The sequence below is a fragment of the Cydia splendana genome, chromosome Z (assembly GCF_910591565.1).
Source record: "Cydia splendana chromosome Z, ilCydSple1.2, whole genome shotgun sequence".
Classification (NCBI taxonomy): domain Eukaryota; kingdom Metazoa; phylum Arthropoda; class Insecta; order Lepidoptera; family Tortricidae; genus Cydia; species Cydia splendana.
Genome location: NC_085987.1, coordinates 21,580,341 through 21,605,908, shown reverse-complemented (window position 1 = coordinate 21,605,908; position 25,568 = coordinate 21,580,341). Strand labels below are relative to the sequence as shown.

General features: G+C 37.8%; 1 protein-coding gene across 1 annotated transcript in view; it reads left to right on the top strand.

The window, feature by feature from the left end:
• Positions 1-571: 571 nt before the first annotated feature.
• Positions 572-25,568, top strand: part of LOC134805074 (adenylyl cyclase 78C) — a 37,829-nt gene continuing 12,832 nt past the window's right edge. Inside the window, exons 1-17 of the mRNA XM_063778360.1 lie at positions 572-1,104; positions 1,586-1,661; positions 4,632-4,708; positions 7,427-7,541; positions 9,025-9,192; positions 9,924-10,126; positions 11,285-11,474; positions 17,253-17,393; positions 17,882-17,961; positions 18,726-18,875; positions 19,195-19,331; positions 19,612-19,779; positions 20,761-20,866; positions 21,616-21,717; positions 21,809-22,017; positions 23,100-23,285; positions 24,335-24,577. Of these exons, the coding sequence (XP_063634430.1) occupies positions 7,490-7,541; positions 9,025-9,192; positions 9,924-10,126; positions 11,285-11,474; positions 17,253-17,393; positions 17,882-17,961; positions 18,726-18,875; positions 19,195-19,331; positions 19,612-19,779; positions 20,761-20,866; positions 21,616-21,717; positions 21,809-22,017; positions 23,100-23,285; positions 24,335-24,577 (2,135 nt within the window). The 5' untranslated portion in view covers positions 572-1,104; positions 1,586-1,661; positions 4,632-4,708; positions 7,427-7,489. The remainder of the gene's footprint in view (positions 1,105-1,585; positions 1,662-4,631; positions 4,709-7,426; positions 7,542-9,024; positions 9,193-9,923; positions 10,127-11,284; positions 11,475-17,252; positions 17,394-17,881; positions 17,962-18,725; positions 18,876-19,194; positions 19,332-19,611; positions 19,780-20,760; positions 20,867-21,615; positions 21,718-21,808; positions 22,018-23,099; positions 23,286-24,334; positions 24,578-25,568) is intronic.

Here is a 25,568-nt window from a genome sequence, read left to right as displayed (position 1 = left end):
GACTGTGTAACCCGTGCAAAGTTCCATGTCAGGGATGTAGCGAATATCCGCATCCGCAACCGCGGAACTTCCGCATTATTTTCAACGTCCGCATGTGCATCCGCATCCGCATAAAATCGATGCGGAGCTTATGCGGATGCGGATGTCGAACAAGTCGGTATAGGGATGTCTTAGCGGCGGCGTAAGTGCTAGGTAATTTCGTCATTATACCTACGAGTATATAACGAAATCGTCTAGATCCAGAAAAGTTAGCCAAGTTACTCTTTATTAAATATAACGCACCTATATTGTTGCTCAAATACAAAAGTTTCATATTTTTAATAAAAATGACTAAATATGTAGTATTTGACGTTTTTAAGTACCTAATCCTGACATCCGCATCCGCGGATGTGAGCCTCTAAATATCCGCATCCGTATCCGCAGATGTCAAAAAATCTGCATCCGCAACATCCCTGTTCCATGTACAACCAAAACTGTTGAGCGGAATCTCCTGGGAATTTGTGAATAGATATAGCCAGGGGAATGGGACTGCTGTAGATTGACCATTTAATCGTTTTCTTTTTTAAGGTTTCAGCAGACCATCAGCAGCGTTTACGCCCAAGAACTAGACAAAACGGTGACGGTAACAATAATAGTCATAACAAAGAGAGCGTCCTCAACGAAGAGAAAAGTTATAGCAATACCGCCGATAAAACTGGTACCAGTAAAGATTTATTCGGTTCAAGTGGCAGAACCGAGATCGGAGATAATAATGACGAAGTTATAGTAAATCCCAGCAAGTTGAGCTATAAGACAATAGATGAAGATGACTATTGTCGATTTTCTGAAATTTGCCTTCGTGGAGACGGTAAAAAAGGACATATCGCCGACAATTATACGCACAATAAAGACGCCGGGGTCAGAATAAGTATCAACAGCGAGGACAGCCGACCGGGTCGAAGAAGTATTCCCGGGCGGTCTAATGGCGAGGAGGAAGAGAACCAGGAGGCAGAGCTAGGCTCGGGCGCCGAGGGGCGGACAGAGGTGGAGCGCGCCGCGCCCGACGCCGAGCGGCTGCCTCCGGACGGCGCCAGCTGCTCGGCTCCTGATGATCACATTGTTAAAGTAACTACGCGTTTAGCTTCGTTTTCACTGTTTAAATCACAAGTTGTCTTTAGAATAACATTTCTTCTGCCGACGTTTATTTACGCATACCTAATACTTACTTAAACTTAAAATCGATGTTGGAAAGTGTACCTATACCTAGACAGGTACAAAAATAGTAAACTATTTTTATGGGTAGGCGTAGATACCCACTTAATCCCTATCGCTAATACGTGATTCGAGAAATTTGACGTTCATAATCATAAGCGCATTGTTATATGCCTCCTTGGAAAAATTCAATAAATAATGTCGCAATTGAGGTTTAAATAACAGTTAGTACAGAACAGAACAGAGACCTAATGGTATGATAATAAATTAGCTTATTCTTACCAGAACCCTACAAAACCCAGTAACTGTCACATTTGAGTGGTATTAATTAATATACGACGAACTGTGTTATTTCAACTTAATGGTAATATGTAGCAAGATGCTCACGTTACAGGAGCGCGCTTGCTACGCCGCGTCGCGGTCTTCGGGCAGCTATCGCCGCGACAGCGGAGAGCCCTTCCGAGCCGATGGTACGAGCACCGTATCCTGCACCGCACCCACGCGTCATCCATCACACGCGTAGACACACAATACCTACTACATAATGGACTTGTTATATTTTACTGAAATTAGTCACCTGCCTTAATAACTGAAACAAATGGACGGAAGTGACTTATATCATGATATTTAAGTGTAATTTTAATCATTGTCGAAATGAAAAGTTGAGTGTTAACTTGGGGGTCTTCTTCCTTCTTCCTCGCGTTATCCCGGCACTTTTGCCACGGCTCACATAGGAGCCTGGGGTCCGCTTGACAACTAATCCCATGATTTGACGTAGGCACTAGTTTTTACGAAAGCGACTGCCATCTGACTTTCCAACCCAGAGGGGAAACTAGGCCTTATTGGGATTAGTCCGGTTTCCTCACGATGTTTTCCTTCACCGAAAAGCGACTAGTAAATATCAAATGATATTTCGTACATAAGTTCCGAAAAACTCATGTTAACTTGGGGGTAAAAGCATCCAATTCGAACTATTGGTTTGAGTGCCAAAAGTGCTATAATTGCTACTTAACACTTTTTTTTAATTTAAACGTGGACTTTATTTTTAATCATACTGTCAATATTAGGACAACTTGTACGGTTCTACCTAGCTAAACTATCAAATGATTGTCCATTAGGTAATTCTTATATCATCGAACTTGATTTTTTCTATGCATCAACCGCTTAATATGGAATGGTCCATATTGATTGACAAGTAGAAAAAATCAACTTCGATAAAGTAAGAATCAACCTATTTATTGTCCATACAATTTAACTTAACAATTACAATGTGAAATTTGGTTCATTCCCTTAAGGGTAACTAGAACCCCAAATTTAATGAATATAGCTCAACCGGTTATTAAGATCTCATAATCGGAATTTTTCTCACTGACTATTGACTGACGTACTGACTCACGTAACATCAAAAACCTAACCCACTTCCAGGTGACCTACCTAGCAAGTTGAAATTTAGCATCCAGCTGGGTAATTGTGTGTTTACGAACATGAGATCAAGAAACAGTGCTTTTTTACGATTTGTAAAATTTTCCAAAAACAGTTCTTATTTACTTAGTAGTATACTACTGGCAAATAGTTATTTGTACAACAAGAGATCAAAATTTGATATTTATTCGAGTGCTTATTTTAAGTCCCGTGCAAGCGAAAAATCCTATAATTTAGAATCTTGAGCGTAGTAAGGGACTCAAAAGCGCACGAGATGTAAATAACTTTGATCTCGTGTAGTACACAAAATTTTTCACCTGAGCAGTGAGAACATACCTATTAGACGACTTGAAAAATGTAATCCTTCTTCATCACTTAATACCTACACTCATGTTTTCTTAAGATATACAAACGATTAAGTTTAATTACCGCAATCGAACACAAAAACAAAACGTAATAATAAATTTCAGTAAAATAATATGGAAATAACGAACATCAACTGACACTTCAATCGACAACTTTTTTTGTTAAAAAAAATTTGTAACATACGGTCCGAATTGCGGATACGTACTATTTGTCAACTACTCGTATGGTAGAAATCCTTAAAAGTAAAATAATTAATTTTGCGTGATAATCTGTGTATTTTTTGAGTTCATTATTTTAATTGTACAATAAAATACCTAAAATATAGTATTTTATCAGTTTTTATCAAATCTTAAACTTTATTTTTATTAATTAATTATTAAGAATTCATACTCGTACGTGGTTTGGAACGATGCGGTCTGAAGTTTTCGGGGGTATATTATAAACCCTCAATATACCGTTGAATGTCGTTTATTTGGACTTCCGGTTTGAGCGCCATCTTGAATGGAATGCTTTGTGATCGATTACTTTGTTTTTTGCTCATTAATATTGTTTAAAGTGTAATATCGATAGCCTATTATACAGTAAACTAATGTGGTAGTGTGCAGTGAATGGAGAATTAATCTTGAAGTACGTTTAACCATCATTTTGGAGTTAACGGCCGGTTGTCCAAGTGTTCCTTGTAAAGTTCGCTATCGCTTTACAAGAGCTAAATCACCAATGAGAATGGATGTTTAATGGATATGACCAAATAACTGGAAGAGACGCTTTTACTTAAAGTATTTTGAAAATGAAGACTACTGAAGACATTACTATCGGAATTGACCTAATATGAATAGTATTTAGCTAAAGACGTTTACCGGATTGAACTTACTGAAACGACAAAAAATCTACTTATGACTAGGCAGTATGGCTTAGAGCTTTAGCCTGTCCTGATGGACGAAAAAGAAAAAAAAATGAATGTTGTTTAAACTTTTTTTTATCTGTTTCTTTTTGCTAACCCAAGTATTTTTTCGAACTTGTATTAGACCCCGCATGTTGAAATGACATTTGACCATAAAGGTCACTTGAATGTCATTTTGTCTCACTCAGTGAGCAAAATCGCATTTTGCTCACTGTTTTTAAGAAGCAAAGTACCCTTGTTCGAGCTGCTGAGGTGAAAAATAAATTTTAGTATGAAAATCTACTATGATGTAATACTAATAATTTCTGTAGAAAAAGTATTGATTTCCCATCAAAAACATAATTATGTGGAAAGAGAGCCAAGTTCAACATTTAGAATATGCGTCATTGTTTACTTCGCCGGCAAAAGAATTGATATCTATATGAGTGCCAAGTTCTAGTTCACTTGAGTTGTAATTAAAGTTCAGGATTTGTCTAGCCTAGTTTCTATACCAACAAACTAATTTTTAGAAAAGTAACATACATATACAAATATAATATAGTTATAAAATGTACGTAAAAACTAGCCAAGTCAATTCCTGAACTTTAATTACAGGCCAAGTGAACTACAACTTGGCACTCATATATGTAGATAGGTATCAATTCTTTTGCCGGCGAAGTGAACAACGACGCATATTGTTATATGTTGATCCTGGCTCTCATTTGACAAGTAGTGTTTGATGGGAGCATTATATATGTACCTACATTAACAGTGGAAGCAGAAGGTGTTCTCCGGCCTGTTCGCAACTACAAAGGAATTTACTTGCCCTCAATTACCAACAGTTTTACAGTACGTACCTAATCTGACCAAAATATGCATTTTTAATACGTAGGTATATAAATAACAAACAGAGACAACACACAAATAAATATAAGTATGTTGGGTGGTACCTTATGTAATACTAAAATGCCATCAGAGTTTGAGCTTGTTAGAATTGCTTATTTATTAATATAATTTTATTCTTGACTTGCTAGTAAGCAAGGCTTGGCTTATACGTACGAGTATATGTATATACATACAACATGGAATCTCAATATTATCTGTATATTACTTGCCCTCAATTATTAATAGTTTTACAGTACCTACGTAATCTGACCAAAATATGCAATAGTTTATATGTACCTATATGTATAATATGTAGGTAGGTATTACAGTGTTTAAATTCAATACGCGCGAATATTTATATTTAAACGGTGGTTAAGTACCTATAGGACCTAAGAAGTAATGTATGTTAAGATACAATTTGTTTAGAAATACAACGAAAACATTAACCATTCAAAATAATTCGGGCCGCAATTTAAAGCAACACGTAACACAAGTTACGAGCTTTTTAAAGTAAATGTCAACGCTGGTTGGCAGTTACTATGAAAAGCTCGTATCTCGTAATGTCATGTCATGTTATGTCTCGTCGTAATGTTTGCAGTAGGTACATTGCTGCTTAAATCAATTATTAACATAATTAAGTCATAACATAATTAAGTGTAACTTAAAAAACTTCTTAATTAATTACACGGATAAATTCTATATCTGGTTTAATTTCATTTTTTTTTATATTTTATTGATTAGGGAAACAAACAGCATATACCTCAGTCATCTTTAGCCTAAAAAAGGGGTCAACCTCGGAATGAGAGATATAAAGCTGGAAACTCGTATACACCTTCGTTATGACGTATTAAAGGTTCTCTTAAAAGTCATGGCATATATCGTGTGCGCGTCGGAAGTTATTCCAGGTCAAAGGTCATAAAAACCGGTTTTTCGCAGATATCAAATTTTCTATAGCTCCAATGTTGTTTACATGTAGGTAAGAATTGTGGGGCATAAAATTTGCGACGAGTTAGGTATCAAACATTTTTTCATGCGATTAGCCGTTTTCAAGATATACGGCATAGAAGGCGCAGTGATCAGACATACGTACTATCAGTTGATTTGATAGTGAACGACACCTTGCATTTTGTGACTATGCGCTGAAACGTGGCACAGTTGATTCTTAGCTGGTCTTGAGTAGATTCTGACCGGGAACTATCGAGAGCCACGGCACATTTAGTGGGCGGGAGGGGGAGAAGTGCGACGCTGCCGCGCTTCATTTCTCTAAAGCTATACATATTAGGGCATGTGATATATCATTCCCGGATAAATTAAGGATGGGGAATCTATTTTTGGAACAAAAACAATGCACTTTCTAACAAAAAATTAAGCTTTATAGCCTTTAACTTTAGGTATTTCTACAGGAAAGAGGTAGATTTTAAGTACTAATAATATAAGAAAATGTTTTCATATGCTTTTATTTAACTCCCGATGTTCGTATTGTAACTATGAAACTTGGCTACAAAATTTGCCAACCATTTCTCGGCTACTTAATGGTCTCAGATTAAGCTAAAATTGTTCATACATTATAAGAGATCGATGACAATGTAATGACATCGAGCTGATCTGATGATGGGAACCGTAGATGGCCATATGAACTCTGTAATAAAATAAATGTACCTATACTGAAAATCTATTTCTTAAAAAAAATACTGTGAACTACTTTAACTCGCTATTTCAACTACAAACAATAATTTTCAACCAGTTCAATTAAAAAAACTCACGTGTTGCAATTTTTTTCGAAACCAATGTATGGAACTGGGAGCGAAAAAAATTTGCCACCGTGAGTTTTTTAATCGAATTGATTCAAAATCTTTATCTGTAGTTAAAATAGCGAGTTGAAGTAGTTTTCAATTCATGATTATTATTATTATTTTTGTTAGAAAGTGCATTGTTTTTGTTCCAAAAATAGATTCCCCATCCTTAATTTATCCGGGAATGATATATCACATGCCCTAATATGTATAGCTTTAGAGAAATGATGCTTCAATTGAAGCGCGGCAGCGTCGAACTTCTCCCCCTCCCCTCCACTAAATGTGCCGTGGCTCTCGATAGTTCCCGGTCAGAATCTACTCAAGACCAGCTAAGAATCAACTGTGCCACGTTTCAGCGCATAGTCACAAAATGCAAGGTGTCATTCACTATCAAATCAACTGATAGTACGTATGTCTGATCACTGCGCCTTCTATGCCGTATATCTTGAAAACGGCTAATCGCATGAAAAAATGTTTGATACCTAACTCGTCGCAAATTGTATGCCCTACAATTCTTACCTACATGTAAACATCAACATTGGAGCTATAGAAAATTTGATATCAGCGAAAAGCCGATTTTTATGACCTTTGACCTGGAATAACTTCCGACGCGCACACGATATATGCCATGACTTTTAAGAGAACCTTTAATACCTCATAACGAAGGTGTATACGAGTTTCCAGCTTTATATTTCTCATTCCGAGGTGAAACCCTTAATTTAACTGGGCCATAATTCTTATAGCCTAAGAAATATATTTTGACACATTAGCCAAACACTCCCCTGAATTTGCTAAATTTATTGGATTTACACACTGTGTATTAGGTAGTACTTTTCTTAAAAGCCATACATTAAATGACTGTACATTATAAATTATTAATATATTTTAGCACGAGGGCGTAGAGCTCTCCTACCAACGATACTCGAGAAGACAACGGCAGAAGTCGTTAATCATGGTCAACGTTGTCGACTTTCTTCTTAAAGTAAGTATCAACCAAAAGTTTAGTTCCGGAGCTCTACTTAATTTTATTTAAATTGTATACAATACATATGTAATATCTTATATGTACCTACTACTATTCTCTATTTATTCCCATTTTGAAAATAAATTTCACTTCCAATTTGCACTTAGGTACGCGCGTATCAAATGGTCCTGATACCAAAACATCTTAAGACAGTTAAGCGACCGTATCGCAATGTTTGTAAAACATGAGTTAAAATTTAAATTTCTGTGAAACAGGGAATATTGAAACACCGGGACCATTTGGTAGTAACTTTAGATACCTTCACCAAGGAATCTCCAGTTAGATTTTCTACTCATGTTCAACATCCACATCCTGCAGGTAAGTATAGTAGGTAATGCAATACAATGAAATAACGTTTAATGGACCGAGCTTGACCGGAGCGTTAGCGAAGGTCTCCGTTTTAACTCGGGCATTTTGCTTTCGTATGTCCGGATGTTCTCTCTATAGGTCGCAATTCTTAACCGATTCTCGTGAAATTTTGTGCCCAGATTCTATTATTATATACATATATATATATTTGGATCCAGTTTTTGGAAATGTTATAAAATGCGGAAATTGGCATAAAGGACTTAAAGCGCCAATAGTGTCTATAGCGCTTAAGACCATTGCGAGTTCACTGTGATAACGACTTAACCAACTATGTGTACCTATTTATTTTCACGTTTACATTTTCTAAGCATAACGCGAGGTCTATAGCTCACAGATCACAAATCACTTTACACAGTGGCTAAAAATAACTTCATACCCATTGCCAGCGAGGATTTGGGATTATACTGAGCAACTTTTACTATGACAAAAAAAAAATTGGCTGGTCCATTTTCTATGGGAGGGAAAATTGTTTTTTCCCGATTTTGGGGTGGTCCCATAGTTGCTCAGTTTAATCTCAAAACCAATGCAGTTATTTTTTAGCCATCCTGTATGTAGCCATACAACTATATGAATTAAAATAAGGTTCAATTACATGTAATTATGTATTTATATTTATTTTCAGATTAGCTTATCCATCATATATCTCGCAACACATTCAAAAACAGATGCAAGTAAGTAAAATACATACGGCAGGACCGGTAAGGTAAACGTACTAGTGCTCGACATGCTAATGCCCAATAGATGACACCTTGCTGTCACCTCTATTCACAATGACTTAGGTTTCAAGATGACATGTACTGGGACCGCGTCGAGCACTAGTACGTTTACCTTACGGCTATTGCTTTTTCTTTAGAACTTGGCCGGAAACATTGGGATGCATTGAACTCCGAAAATTATTTATCAACATGGCAAAAGATTTTCTTCTTTTCAGCATGAGCAATATTTATTAATTGTTATAATAGAATAGAATATCTTTATTGCTCTCATGTTGGTGTACAGGTCTTACTCTGGTACAATAGTTACATTACAACATGTTACCCTAGAAGGGTATTGCAATTATATGTAGATGTTATTGTAAAGTATACTTATGCTAGGTACTTTTTCAGGTGGTGCCAAATATCCATCAGAGTCAGCGATCGCGTGGACCGCGGCGTTTTCGCTGCTAAACGTGAGCATATGCCTGCTGGGCTGGTGGCGCTGCTTCGCCAACAACTACCTTCACTGGGCCGCCGCTACCACCTGGATACTACTCGTCGCTCAGGGTACTATTATATGCATCATCTAACCAACCCCGAAATAGCGAAAAAAATTTTTCCCCTCATAAAAAATGGACCAGCCAAAATGTATGAAACAGACATTGTTTTTTTCGCGATTTCGGGGTTGGTCCCATAGTAAAAGTTGCTCAGTATAATCCCAAAACCTCCCTGGCAATGGGAATGCACTTATTTTTTGGCCACCATATGTATGTCACCGTAGGTATATAATTGTAAACACTCGTTTACAATCTCGCTTTTCGAGCAACACCGGCTTCCGACACATATCTCGCTAGTTAAAAGTATTTTAAACTGACGGTACCTATAGGAAGATTACAATTACAAACTAACGGGTGTATAATTGTAAAATGTTAGAGGTAGCAAGAGGTAAGTACGGTGTCATACCTATATAATATATAATGAACAGTTTGGGTACATTTTGCTAATAATGCCTTTATCATACAGCTTCAAAGAAGTAGAAGGTATTAACTGCGAACATGCCTATAAAGGTTGACACACGCTAGACCGGGCCGTGCCCGGGCCGAGGCGTCCGACATGACATTTTCTATGACTGCTGATCGGTGATCACATGGTGCTTTCCATAGAAAACTACCTACCCACCGGAGGCTCCGGCCCGGTCTAGAGTGAGTCAACTTTAAGGGTCCAGCATAGAAAATAGGCTTCGTAGTTCTTCAACTAAAAATTCTTTTGACCCTTTTTGAATGCAATTGGTGCGGCAGGGCTCAGCGGGACAGGCATCGGGTTTGAGTCGGCGGAGCACCAGGTGTGGTACATGCTGTTCATCGTGTTCGTGCCGTACGCCATGCTGCCGCTGTCGCTGGGCTGGTGCATGGTGGTGGGACTGCTGGCCTCCATGGCGCACCTGCTGGCCGCCGCGCTGCACATCACCAGCAGCCAGGAACCAGATTGCACTCATCCGCAAGTAATGCTCTCTCTTTCTTTACATTACCTCAATAAAATCAACTGTCATATCTTTACGTCGCAACATTCACGCGGCGCGCCATACTTCTTTCCTTCTAATTTCCTGGCTATACGCCCCCTTTTAAGGCCCCGTTAAGTTCGTGTTCTTCTCTCACTCTCACCGAGCTTAAGTGTGAGCGAGATGGTTGTGCGTGCTCGGGACCGCGGATATCATGTTATTTAATTTGTTGTAAGTTTTAACAAAAAAAAAGTACATTATCGATGAGTTCCCTCGAAAATAAAATTGCGCATTTATACAAGCAATTTTTTAAAATTTTTAGCTTTTGGACATAGGTACTTAAACTATTACAAAAATGTATAAATGCGTTTTAGATATACGAGTATGTTCGTAATTTTTTTCTCTCGATCGAAAGTCGTAAAATCAGGATTCGAATCGATGAAGTCGCTAATGGTCGGTTGCACCAAACCGTCTGTCACCGTTAAAGCGTTCGCTAAATTTTATTGTATGGGAAGTTTCATACTACACTGCTGATTGACGTTAATCAGTCCGTTAAATGTGGTTGGTGCAACTGGCCCAAAAAAATCCTCAGGATTGTTAATTACATTTTTGGCAACCCTATTGTGATCTAAAAAAGCGGTACGATTTTTCAAAAACTCCGCTCTCTGAACTTAAGGTACCTTAAGAAAACAACTTTTAAAAAAGCTTTAATATTTACAACGTATATTATCTATATTACAAATTAATACTACTTAAATACGTGATATGTACTAATGATTTTGTTTACTTCATTTCATTCAGTATCATGCATGGCATATTATAAAAATTAAATTATGTAGGTATATTATACCCATAGTTCGTTTTTTTAGCATTAGAAATAAGGTAAACAATCTTGATGTGTCTTTTAATTGAAAAACACGTTTTAAAAATAAGTTACGGCAAATATGTAGCAATTATGAATCTAATACGATTATTTATATTCTTCTGCTTTCATAAGTAATAGTTAGTGATTTTTAAAAAGCGTTTTTCAATTAAAAGACATGTCAAGACCGCTTACCTTCTTTCTAATGCTAAAAAAACGAACTATAGTTACCTATGAAATTATTTTTTAAAGATGAATGCACGCAATACAATACCTATAATTATTTGTTTATGATTAAGGAGCAATGCAAGACGCGAATCCTGATAGCCAACACGCTGCTTTACTTAGCAGTGAATTTCGCCGGCCTCTACGCCAAGTACCTGACGGACTGGGGGCAGCGCAAGGCGTTCGGCGAGACCTACCGCTCCGTGCGCACGCGCCAGCGGACCAAGCGCGAGAACGACCGCCAGTGGAAACTCTTCCAAAGTGGTAATCACCTCTCTCACACTCCACAAGCCATCCGCATATTATTAAAAATTTTGTGATATTAAACAATGGCGATATTATCGTAAATGACGTCTTTTATTATGAAGCAGTCACATAAACTATAAATATTGTCATGAAACTCATGAAACATTAGTAAAAGCAAACCATATCTCACATCGCAGTAAAAACGTAATAGGGAATATTGTTGGAAAGTCAATGGCACACTTTATTAATTGACATGCACGTATATAGGTGCCTTTAGAATATTTTTGACTCTGGCAACTTGTGCGCTGTCATTCTTTCTCTTTGCTATCACGGATCGTACGGTAAACATGCTATTAGGTTTACTCTCTAAATTATAAGTTATTTAATGTTAATGTGCTTACAGACGACTTTATAACATTTGTGCATTTTGAAAATACATCGAGTGTTTAAAGGACGACGTTGTTTTAGTTCACTATCGCACCACTTCCTCCTGCTGCGTATGCACCCCAGAGACGGGCTCTGCATAACAGGTTAAGATGCCCAGCATACCACGAGAAAAGGAGAAATCGTGATCCATCTAGTAAGTGGCTGTCGATCAAGTGGCAAAACCTACAAAATATTACCTCTTACGTCGTCCTACAACGTTAATTCTGAATATTTTTTTTTACCATATTGCCACGATGGCTGTAAATGCCACTAATGTCGTCATGGGCACTCCCGTCATCGAGAAGCTGGACGGGAACAACTATCTGACGTGGAAGTTCGCTTTGAAGATGATCTTGATCACAGAAGGATTGTGGGACACTATAGACAGGGAGTCGGACGAGGCTTTGACGGGCGCAGATGCCGCGCGCGACCAGCGCGCTTTGGCACGTGTCTGTCTCAACATAAAACCGGCATTATTTCAATACGTTCGGACTGCGACAACAGCTAAAGAAGCGTGGAAAAACTTGTCGGACACATTTGAAGACAAAGGGCTGTATCGGCGGGTGTTACTTTTAAGGCAGCTACACAGGGTAGATTTCACCGAGCATGCAGACATGGCTACATATATTGAACATGTAATGTCCCTAGTTCACCAACTCGCCGACATCGGCAGGGTGGTCGAAGATAAAGAAGTGGCTGAAATCTTATTGAGTGGCCTTCCGGCAGACTATGACACTTTGGTGAGCAACCTAGAAACGTATTGTATATCTTCTGAAGAGCTGAAAAGCGACCTGGTGCGTACTCGTCTTCTTCAAGAGGCGCAAAGGAAGTCTGCGAATAACGGGAGCTCAACAACAGCGTACATTACAAGCAAAATTAAGTGTACATACTGTCACCGAGTCGGTCACATCAAGCCGAAGTGTTTTAAATATAAGAGAGATAGGAAACAAAGGGATTCTTCCAAGTCTGCCACCACCACCGCAGCTTTCTTCGCCCAGGACCGGACGGATGTCTTCTTGGACTCAGGCGCGTCTTCTCACCTTTCTAATGATCCAAACTTGCTCAGCAATATAAGGGATACAAAGAAGCAATCCATAAGTTTGGCTAACAGTGAAACAATGTCAAGTTCCAAAACTGGAGATCTTAGTGTTGCTTTAAATGGACAGGATAAAAACCTCAAGAACTGTGAAGCATGCATTAAGGGGAAGCTTTCGGCCGAGCCTTTCCCTAAGGCTAGCAACAGTGCAACAACGCAACCACTACAGCTGGTGTACACTGACGTCTGCGGACCAATGCCAGAGACGAGCCATGGAGGAGGAAGATATCTACTCACCTTTACGGATGACTACAGCCGGAAGAGTTTTGCCTACATAATGAAGAACAAATCACAGGTATTTGATTGTTTTAAACATTTTAAAGCTATGGTAGAAAAAGAAAAGAGTTTGCCTATCCTTTGCCTTCGTAGTGATAATGGTGGAGAGTTTACTAGTTCTAAATTTACTCAATATTTAAAAGAACATGGTATTATCCACCAGACCACCATTCCCTACTGTTCTGCCCAAAATGGAGTAGCAGAGAGGACTTTTCGCATTATATTTGATAAGGTACGCTGCATGTTACAGCATTCAGGTCTCGGCAAACGATTTTGGGGAGAAGCAGCAATGACTGCTGTATATTTAAAGAATAGGTCTCCCACGTCGGCTTTGGCTGGACGTATACCTGAGGAGGTCTGGTCTGGCAAAAAGGTCAACCTTGGACACCTCAGGGTTTTTGGCTGTACTGCTTTTTCATTGTTACCTGAACATAAGCGAGATAAATTGGATGCTAAGGCAAAGGAATACATTTTTGTGGGATATTGTGATACATCTAAAGGTTATCGCTTAGCTGATCCTTTGGATCCCACAAAGGTCATTAAATCTCGAAATGTTGCTTTTATTGAGAATAGATTTTACAACCCCTGTACAAACCCCTTGCAAGAACTTTCCACGAGTGATAGCATTTTAACTTATAATGATATTTCTAGTGAGATCTGTGATATTGGTAATGTTTCTAGTCAGAATAGTCAAGTAAATTCAAATAATGATAATGAAATGGAAAATAATGAAATTATTAATAATGAAATTTTAAATGATAATATTTTAATCAATGATACTAATAATGAGATTAATTTGAATTTATCTGACAGAGATTCATCATCATTTTCAGGTGGAGAAACCGATGAGTACTGCACTGGGAGCAGCGACTCCAGCACAGCTGATTCACCAGGTGCCGGCGGCCCACAACCAGTGAGCCTTCCCCCTGTGGCAGTTGAAAGTGATGGAGCGTCTCGTCCTGTGGCCGACGCTACACCACAACGCTCGTCTCGCTCCACGCGTAATGTACTCCCTGCGAGGTATTTAGACTATGATTTATCCTTACTCGCTCATGGTCCCTCTCCATCGACTGATGAACCCATTACCTACGAAGAAGCTGTAAGTGGCTCTAATAGCCAGCAATGGCTAGATGCCATGAAAAGTGAGTATGATGCTCTAGTTAAAAACAATGTCTGGGAATTGGTAGATAGGCCCGTTGGTAAAAATGTAATAAAATGTAAATGGGTTTATAAAACTAAATATGATGCTTCTGGTAATTTTGATCGTTTTAAAGCAAGATTAGTCGCCAGGGGCTTTACCCAACGGGAAGGCATTGATTATAACGAAACGTTCGCTCCTGTTGTCCGTCACTCGACAATGCGAATTTTATTTTGTATAGCTAATCAGTTAGACTTAAACATTGACCATCTAGATGTGGCAACAGCTTTTCTCAATGCTGACCTTAATGAGACTGTATATATGGAACAGCCTATTGGTTTCAGTGATAATAATAAAAATAAAGTATGTTTGTTAAAGAAAAGCATTTATGGCCTCAAACAGGCAAGTAGAATGTGGAACTGTAAAATACATAGTTTACTTAGTGAACATAATTTCACTCAATCCAAGTGTGAACCCTGTGTATATGTAAAAAGTAACAAGGATGATTTAGTGATTTTGGCTTTATATGTTGATGACTTTTATGTGTTTTACAGCCAAAACAGTTCAATTAAGCGAAATTTGTTAAACATTTTAGAAAGTAAATTTAATGTTAAAAATTTAGGTCCGCTTAAGAGCTGTTTAGGTATAAACGTGTCTAGGGATAAAGTTAAGGGAACTTTGACTCTAGATCAGAGTGAATATATCAGAAAACTACTTGTACGTTTTGGCATGGAAAATTGTAAGGCCGCAGCCACACCTATGGAAATTAACTGTAAACTTGTAAAATCTGAAAATAATGACTGTTTGCAGGATGATGTTTTTAACTATCGACAACTTTTGGGTTGCTTGATGTATCTGTCTGTATGTACACGGCCAGATATATCATATGCATGTAGTCAACTTAGCCAATTTAACAATTGTTTCGATAGGTCACATTGGTTAGCAGCTAAGCGTATATTGCGTTATTTGGCAGGTACAATTCATTATTCTCTATGTTTTCATAAGAATGAGAATTGGTCTATGTATGCTTATACTGACGCAGACTGGGCCAATGATATTACTGACAGAAAATCCTATACTGGCTATGTCATTAAATTGGGAAATTGTACAGTTAATTGGGAGTCTCGCAAACAAAGGTGTGTCTCTTTGTCTTCATGTGAATCAGAATACCTAGCAATATCTGATGTATGTAAAGATGTATCATTCATTAAGAGTCTTTTGTCTGAGATTTTGCCTAAACAAATTAATTGTATTGTATATAATGACAACCAAAGTGCTCAAAAGCTTTTACAAGCTAAGGAATACTGTCATAAGCGAACGAAACACATCGACATAAGGTACCATTATGTTAAAGATTTAATATCTAAAAATGTAATTAAAGTAGAGTATTTGCCTACAGACAAAATGATTGCCGATGTGTTGACAAAACCTTTAGGTAGAGTTAAGCATAATGAGTTTATCAAAGCTATGAACGTTTGTTAATACTTAATTCAATAACTAGAGCATATAAAGTAAGTTGTGATTGTACTCTAAATTTATATTAAGTATTTTTATCTGTTGTTTTTTTTTATATAAAAAGCTAACAGGTTTATTATTATTACTAGTATATGGTAGAGTCATTATGAATTTGTTTTAAATGTACATTCAATGTTTATTTGTGACATTTAATATGGTAGAGCCAAATTTAGTTGTTTCATGTTAGTTTTCTCTTTGAAATATTTGACTCTACTATGGTTATTATTTAGATAACAGTGTGCCCTTGAGGGGAAGTGTTGGAAAGTCAATGGCACACTTTATTAATTGACATGCACGTATATAGGTGCCTTTAGAATATTTTTGACTCTGGCAACTTGTGCGCTGTCATTCTTTCTCTTTGCTATCACGGATCGTACGGTAAACATGCTATTAGGTTTACTCTCTAAATTATAAGTTATTTAATGTTAATGTGCTTACAGACGACTTTATAACATTTGTGCATTTTGAAAATACATCGAGTGTTTAAAGGACGACGTTGTTTTAGTTCACTATCGCACCACTTCCTCCTGCTGCGTATGCACCCCAGAGACGGGCTCTGCATAACAAATATTAGGCAAAGCTCTGCGTAGGTGGCACCTTTGTGGCACATACAGTAAACAAACCACATTGACACATCACAAGTCACGTCAATCACATGGCCTACCGCGAAACAAGAAAATCGAAATTTCGTTATCTAATCTCTCTATCACTCTTGCATATTCGAGCGATAAAGAGGCAGATAACTAAATTTCGATTTTCGCATTTACCGGTAGGAGGCCCTTGTTAACAAACCACCTTGATGCATCAATGTCATATTTTATTGTCTGTGAAAATTTGTCAAAAAACAGTGTAAGGCACAGTATGTATAAGTTAGTCTATACATTTACTGAGTCGGTAGTGCTACACTCTGGCGGCAGAACATTGCAGTAATATCCCCTAATTGTCATGGTGGTGGTAGCGAGTAGCGACCAAAGAATATAATACTCACTAGTAGCGACCCAGAAATGTAAAATACGCAAATTAAATTAAGTCCTTAATCTCAAAATAAGTAGTAATACAGAATAAATAATAGTACTAGGTAGTAATTAAATTAATAACTATTATAGTAAGGTAGGATGAAATTATGAGACGAGTTTAAAAAAACTTTGATTTTTGAATCACTTCATATATACCTAAATATATATGGTTCCTTAAAAAAAGTTGAAATAAACTTGTTTCGCTTACCTAAGCGATATAAGTTTATTTTTAAGAGAATAATTAAATATCCCAATCATTTTCTATGTAGAGTGTCATGTCATACATATTTGCATATATAAACTGATTTAAGTAATTATTGTACGTACAGTAATCCCAGACTTCCTGGCCAAGGAGATCGCCAACCACGTCTCAAGGGAAGGAGAGTTCCAAGACCAGCAGTTCAATAATTTGTACATTCAGCGACACCAAAATGTTTCCATACTTTACGCCGATATAAAAGGGTTCACTGGTAAGTGAGTTACACACGTACAGATATTTAAATAGTGTAAATGATATTGATATAGCTAACTAGAATATGATATACCTAGAACGGCTGCAGACTCCATATACACACACCATCAACATAGTTATGAATAAGAAATAGTTCCCAGGCTTTAGTAACGGGGAGTGCTCCGAGGAATTGTTCGGATTAATCCCTGCCGCGCCATGCGTCGTGTAGAGCACACGACAACATTTCCACCTTCACCACTTAGATTAACTTTCCTGCCTCGCACAGCTAAACTGTGAAATGAATTGTCGCCTGCGGTATTTCTGGACCGATACAACCTTTAAACCTTCAGGAAAAGAGCGTACTTCCATCTTAAATGCCGGCAACGCACGGCTGTTGCTGGTCCCCGTGGGCAACGGTAATCGCTTACCATCAGGCGATTTGTCTGCTCGTTAGCCTCCTATATCATATATATACACACCTAACTAACATTATTTAACATATTGCAGAATTATCAAGCAAATGCAGTGCAGAAGAGCTTGTAAAATTATTGAACGCCTTATTCGCTCGGTTTGATCGACTGGCATCGGTGAGTGAATTGAAATATCATTGTTTAAGTAGGTAAGCACAAGCAAAATCACATTCTACGGGGTTTAATATGGCAATAAATATAATGACATTAATGACCACAACATAATACTTAAAACGAAAGTGGAGGACCCGCGCGAAATCACCTTTTCATACAAATGTAGTCCTCATTTTTCTCTCTGGATATTAATATTAATGAAAATATATTGACAAAAATTGTTGTTTAGGTATTAACCACAGCTATGCCCCTACGACTGATTTTATTTTCGAATTTTTAATTATTACTTATAAGAGTTAGAAGCATTTGAAAATTTGTATGAAATCGGTTTTCGATCCTAATTTTTACAATAATCAATAAATCTAGAAAAGTCAAACGTAGGAGCATAGGTATGGTTAAGTAATATACATAAAATTAACTAAAAATGTTTTCCATAATGTCAATATCTAGAGAGGAAAATGGGAACTACGTTTGTATGGAGAAACGGCCGTCCGTACCCTTTCCTCTTTATTACCAAAAATTTATACTAAACACAAAAAAAAGTGTAACATTAGAATAGTTCTAGTTTTAAATAAACTAGTGTCACGACTGCACTTCAAATGATATTCAAAGATTAAATGTAGTAGGTACCTAAGATTGTCCAGCAAGTACCTGTTTATTTATGTATTCCTTACGGTCGCTGTTGGGCTACAAATCAAAAGCAGACGTGGAGATAGACGTCTGAATTGCTTTGAAAAATAATAATTGCACTTGGGTTATGTTTCCAGGAGAATCATTGTTTACGAATTAAGCTTCTGGGAGACTGCTACTTCTGCGTGAGCGGGCTGCCCACCGCGCGGGCCGACCACGCGCTGTGCTGCGTCAACATGGGGCTTCACATGATCCGCGCCATCCGCGACGTGCGCTACAACACGCAGGTATACCTTCTCTCTGTAAACATTGAATTTCTTGTAGTTTATTGCCACCTAAACAAAGTACATGGGTCGATAATAAATACGGCACAATTCTAAAAAATTACCCGTCTTAACTTACTATCAAACTCTGCTGATATGCTACTTTGAATCTTGTAACAATCATTAATTGGATCATTTTTATACTTACTCGTATATGTTTCGCTTGATATTGCTCTTAGGACAGTGGTATGTTAAATTGTGAACACAGGCTTATAATTAGTGATTCTGATTGCATTAGTGTTTAGTGGTATGAGTACAAGCAGTTTATGGATGAATACGGCAGGTAGACCTGGACATGCGCATCGGCATCCACAGCGGCACGGTGCTGTGCGGCGTGCTGGGCCAGCTGAAGTGGCAGTTCGACCTGTGGTCGCACGACGTCACCGTTGCTAACCATATGGAGAGCGGCGGCCTACCCGGGTAACACTAATACAATTTTACACCATAATCATGTGACGTTCCAGTAATTTCCACATCAGTACCTAGTCAACCATGACAAGGACGATAGTTAATTTTAGTTTCGACACTTTTGACACAATTTACTTCCTATGACGACGATCCTACTTTTGCCTAAGTACGACACAAATATAGCCTAGGTATACGCTGAAAGCATCCACAGTATTCTACATGACGTGACATGATACAGCAGGGATGGATGTAATTTTAACAGATTAAGAGACGTACTATTTTAATATTCCAGTCGTGTCCACATCTCAGAGGCCACGCTGCAATGTCTGAACGGCGCCTTCGATGTGGAGCCGGGCGAAGGCGAGACCCGCGACCCCTACATCCGCGAACATGGGATCACCACGTATCTCATCCACGCCTCGGAGCAACCTCGCCGCTCCCGGCATCGTTCTAGACCCAGGTCCATACCCGCCCTAACTAAAAAGGATAAACTATAGTACCTAACCTAAACGCTTTTTAGAAATAATCAGTTATATGCATACGTGAGCTAACTGGGCACGAATACTAAAGTGATGTCTATTATTAAAGTTTATTAATTTGTACACTGTGTTATTTATTTAAACTCCGTTAACTTCTGGGTATGGCTAAGTACATTAAGGAAACTGAATGTCTTAGTATTTTTATTTTTTCGTATAAAGTAATTAATAGCGATTTTGTAACACGGACATTATATTTATTAAATCCACCAAACAATTGAAAATGACACTTCGAATATCGATCGTCCGAGATAGTACTTATGTTTAGTGGCAAATGTATCAACTCATACCTACTATAAACACCAATCAATAATGTAAACAGGCAAGTGTACACGCTCGTAGGGGCCTTATCAGATAAAAATAAATCATTAACGTGCACACTAGCGCCACTGCTACATAATCGTGATTATTTAAATTTAACGATAGGTATTTAAAAAGGGGGGCCGCTACGTACTGTATTTTGTATTTAAGTACCTATTGGATACATCAAACTAGTTTTTATGTTGCTATCACGGCTCATGAGTTATAGCCTGGTGACAGACAGACAGACGGACAGCGGAGTCTTAAGGTGACAGTCCATTTCCAACGACAGCAGCACTACCATTCATTTTACTATGGAAATTGACAATAACACCGACGCGTTCGTACTAGTAGTGCAGCTGCGGTCAGAAATGGAATGTTACCCTTAGTAATAGGGTTTTGTTTTTACCCTTTGGGTACGGAACCCTAAAAAATCACCGTGAAATATTAGCTTATTGATAATCCTCTATTACTGTAAAGAGGTTCGATATCATGTCTAATAGGTATGGAGCCTCTTGATGTCGGTAGGTATTCGTGCCCCGAGTTAGCACACGTATGGTAATCGGTACTAACCATATAGGTAAACCTGTAATATCTTTTTTCAGCGTCCCGACAAGCCATAACACCTCCGAGTCCAGCAACCGTCGCCCCAGCAGCATCTTGGAGGATGAAACCAATACGGATTGGACTCCAGAAATACCCTTTCAGAACGTAAACCATTTTTTACACCAAAACGAAGTGTAGATCTTGAACCCGCGACACTGGAGCACTAGTTCATGTTCTCCCAACTGAGCTACAGAGCACATCCGCCGATAATAATAATTTAATAGAATCGTTTCGTTTGCAGATGTTTCTGCTTAATACAAAATTAATTTAGTATGGGATGGCGCATCATTACCTACTACTGGTGAATATGACTCCGGTAACCGTTTCAGAAGTATGGTGGAAATATTCGCTGTCCTCGGCGGGTGTCTCAGTAGCTCAGTTGGCAGAGCATGGACTAATTTAGTGATCCAGTGTCGCGGGTATTTCTAAGCTTAAAACGAAGTTTTACAATTCAATTTACATTGTCTCTACTTGCATAGAGAAATAAGTAAGAACTCGTACATTAGATTTCTTACCAAAACGCTTATTATTTTTGTAGTCGACATCTAGCGTCAAGTAGCGGATTTATTAGTACTGCTACTGCACTCTATGCTTACTTATTTCTCTATGCTACTTATAAACATTTTTCCATCAATCCTTTGTATTTAAATATTAATTTACTCGTAAGTATGTACCTACTAAGTCCTATTAACTTGCATGCCTATGTGTAGATGCTTCTAGTGTATCCCGAGTTTTTGCGCATCATGTATATTCTCGGGGAATTAATCCTAAACATGAGAGCGGTCTGGAATTCCCGCTATGCAGTGAATGCTAAGTAAAGCGAAAGTAAAGAATGTAAAATTTGTGTGTTGCAGTATTACTCGGTGAGTGAGGATGAAGAAGCGCAGGCGGCGTTGGACTTGCCCCCCGCTCTGGAGCACGGCTTCGATTCTGACGACGTGACACCACTGGCCGATGTATTTATTATACTGTTTACTTGTCACAACATTACGTTCTGACATTTATATGTTTTCGTGTGTTGATGACAACCCGTGTTTGGTTGCACAGGAAGAGGACATAATCAACCATTCGATCGAGGTGGGCACGAACCGCCGCATGCGCATGGACAACATGCGGCTGTGGTCGCTGCGCTTCCGGCGACTCTCGCTCGAGCACGAGTTCGCGTGCCTCGACGAGCTCACCTTCAAGTCCAACGTCTGCTGCTGCTTCCTGCTGTGGCTCTTCATCTTCGCCGTACAAACCACCATGCACTACAAGTGAGTCCGAACGTGTCAAGTGATGTCAACTGTCGTAGCGTAGCCCGGCGCTATGTGTGTGTCACTATTTAGCCTAAGCAAATTAGAAAAATCTGCGGAAATAATTCGTGTAGTTTTGAAAATTGGTACAGGTTGGAAAATTGGACACCTTGTGGTGTCCAGATAAACATACTAAAAGTCCTCGAGGGTAGGGGGTCTGCAGGTCGCTTAGCTCGCATACTCTAAACTATTTTTTTTATTTATGATGAACAATTACAAAAAAACGACGTTTTCTTAAATCGTATATTTTTTATCTCTTATTTAACTTTAACAGCCTGTAGCTCCTAAAGTATTGATTGTAGAGTAAAAATAAACATAACCAAATTTGTAGTAAATTTTATGTTAAAACTTTTGTCCGAAGTAATTATAATGCTATTCGTACAGATATTCGAGATATGAGCAAAAATATGAAAAAAGGTACCTTCAACCCCCTCCTACACCCTCAGCACACCCCCTACCCTCGAGGACTTTTAGTATGTTTATCTGGACACCACAAGGTATACCTGTACCAATTTTCAAAACTATTTCCGCAGATTGCCCAAATTCGGCTTAATTTGACGTGGCTAATTGTACTACTACATCTTCATTCTTCATTTGATTGATTAAGGAGGTAGGTACCTACTAATAAAGCTTCAGCGAATGTTACTATACGAACTTACTTTTGGTTACTGGTTCTTGGTTTGGTTTTAGTACATACTTTTTTTATGCAATGCATTACTGTATACCTATGAGTACCTATATTTCTGCTATGCGATTAGTCGGTATGTATATATATTATGTTCTTATAGCTATCTATCCTTGGATGTAGAGATAACCGGGGTAGTGAACTACGACACAAACATGTAAAAAGTGCTTCGTGCTTTGGTTTGATCCTGACTTTTGGACCGTTTCTCTACTTTCCTATCCCATATCTATCCGATCTATCATTTCGCAATTAGCGACAGAATTTTGATTCGATGTCTATGACTGAGTATACTCGTATAACGGTGTTGTATGTATTAGAATGTAATAAACGTTGGAGCACGTGTGTTGTGTGTGCGTAGTTGTTGGAAACTGATGACGGCGCTGGTGGCGGTGACGGCGCTGTTGGCGCTGGCGCTGCTGGCGGCGATGGGCGAGGAGTTGCCACGCGCGCCGCGGCTGCATGCGCTGGCGCGCTGGCTCGGCGCCACCCGCCGCCGCCGCAACCTTCACATATGTACCTTCCTCACTGTCATGTCCATATCTAGGTAACTCATATCCAATTCTACAGAAACAAAATACAGTCAAAACCGTTTACGACGACATCGTTTAGAACAACATACCGGTTATATTGACCAAAATCAAAGGTCCCGGCTAAATTCTATTAGACCGCCTTATAAAAAACACCGCTTTTTGCGACATCGCTTATTACAACATATCTCTTTAAGCGACTACATTTAACTGATATTTTCGGAGAATTATATCTGTTAGAACGACCAGCCGTATTGTAAACATTTGAATAGGTGAGGGCAGTATCCCGTTCCCACATCTGGCACACTAAAGTCATTAAGATCGCAAAAGTAAACAAAAACAACTCGAGTTTAGGGTCTATTGTATTTCTCAGAAACAAAATAGGTACATGTGTATGCAGTATAATCGAAACCCAAAGCCCGCTTTCTCATTTCTTTTCAGTCAGTTTGTTACTTATCCGAACACAAGACGCACCAAAACATATTATGACAATACTTTAATTAAAATTCAGCATGAACTAGTAAAGTGCGTACGTACTACAGAAGTGTTTCAAACAAATTAAAATAACAGATTTTGTTAATGTAGAAAAATGATAATTATATGTACGTAATGTCTTTTTATTATAATTTTCATGTGATATAAATAAAATGTAGTTTTATTTTATAGATGAGTATATTAATTTCACATTTAATAATAAGTATTAAGTACGTCATCGGCTGTTACGACTATCGGTTTTTACGACCAAATATGAGTAGTCCCTTCGATGTCGTTATAAACGGTTTTGACTGTACTTAATATACCTAAAATTAACTTATCATTCTGACTTATTTTTTAACCGACTTCAAGACTTTAAAAATTAAGTACTTAGGAGGTTCTCAATTCTGTTGTATTACATACTTTTTTTTTTATATTAATATTTAATTAGAATTTCTAGTTACTAGAATATACATTTATACTTTATGAATTGTATGATGAAATTACATATTTTACGCCTTAAATACCAAACAATGGCTACTTTTAAACAAGCATTTATAGTACCTATTTTAATTTAACTTGTATTTTTCAGCACTATCAAGCTATTTATTTGTGATCTATCAACATGCGACGAAACCATGCTCGATGTGGAGAAAGATACTAATGAGTGTTATAGTCCAGAGTATGTAGTATTTACATGGATATTGTGCCTCATCGCCTTAACATCTATCCTGAAGCTGTACTATTTGATCAAGATTTTGTTGGCTACGATTAGCGTAATCATATACGCCATTTTGTTGGTGAAGTTTTACAAAGATAAATCAGCCCCATCTGCGTAAGTACCTAATAAAAATCATTGTTTATAATATTTAAATAAACCTTCAGTAAATGTGTACGCAAGTAGGTAACGTAAATGTTTGGCGCAACAATTCCAATAATATATATTAAATAATATATAGTAAATAATTTGGCTGTAAATTAAGATGCCAACTACACAAACGTGACGAGCACGAGGACATTTGTCGTTAAGTGGGTATATAGCGACCCGCTATTGCCTAGTACCCACTTTCTTTTATATAAATATTAAATTATAGTAACACCGTCAAACATTTTTCACCACACCAGCTCGGAAAGGCTTACTTTGCACTTCATAAACTGATAGCAAAGTTGCATTTATTCACATGTGAGGCAAAGTAATCAAATGCAAATTTTGAGTTGTTTTCTTATGTTTGCTGGTAGAATTGACTTTTCAATGATGATTTTGTATGATAAATATTTAATAACATTCATTTGGATTTGATTTGGTTTGATTTTGTTTGATATTTTACATTTAATATTTGCTCCGGGTTGGTGTGGTGAAAAATATTGTTTAACCCTCGTGCTTTGAAACCCACGCAACGCTCAAGATTCAATATTTCGAACCACTCGTGGTTCAATTTTGGAATCTTTCGCTTGCTCGGGTATCAATAAGGTAAAGGGCCCCTGTTTCGGCAGGTTAAGGCTCTTGAGAGTTTGTATTTTTTTTTAATATTACTAAGCATATCAATACCTTGAAAGCTTTTGAGTGAGTTATATTAGTTCATTGTTAATAATTTAATGTATAAACTATAGGGTTTTAGTTGAAACTTTTTTTATATGATTTTTTTCGTGAACCTCTTATTTGGCTCCCATTTCGTGATACAAATTTAGCTCTGCTCCTAAGTTCGTGAATTCGTGTCCCCTGTTTCGGAATAAAGTTTTCTTAGAGTAATTGGTGATAATTTGCTGATAATCATTTTAAATATTTAACGGCCTTATCTACTTACGAGTAATTGTAAGGTCCAATT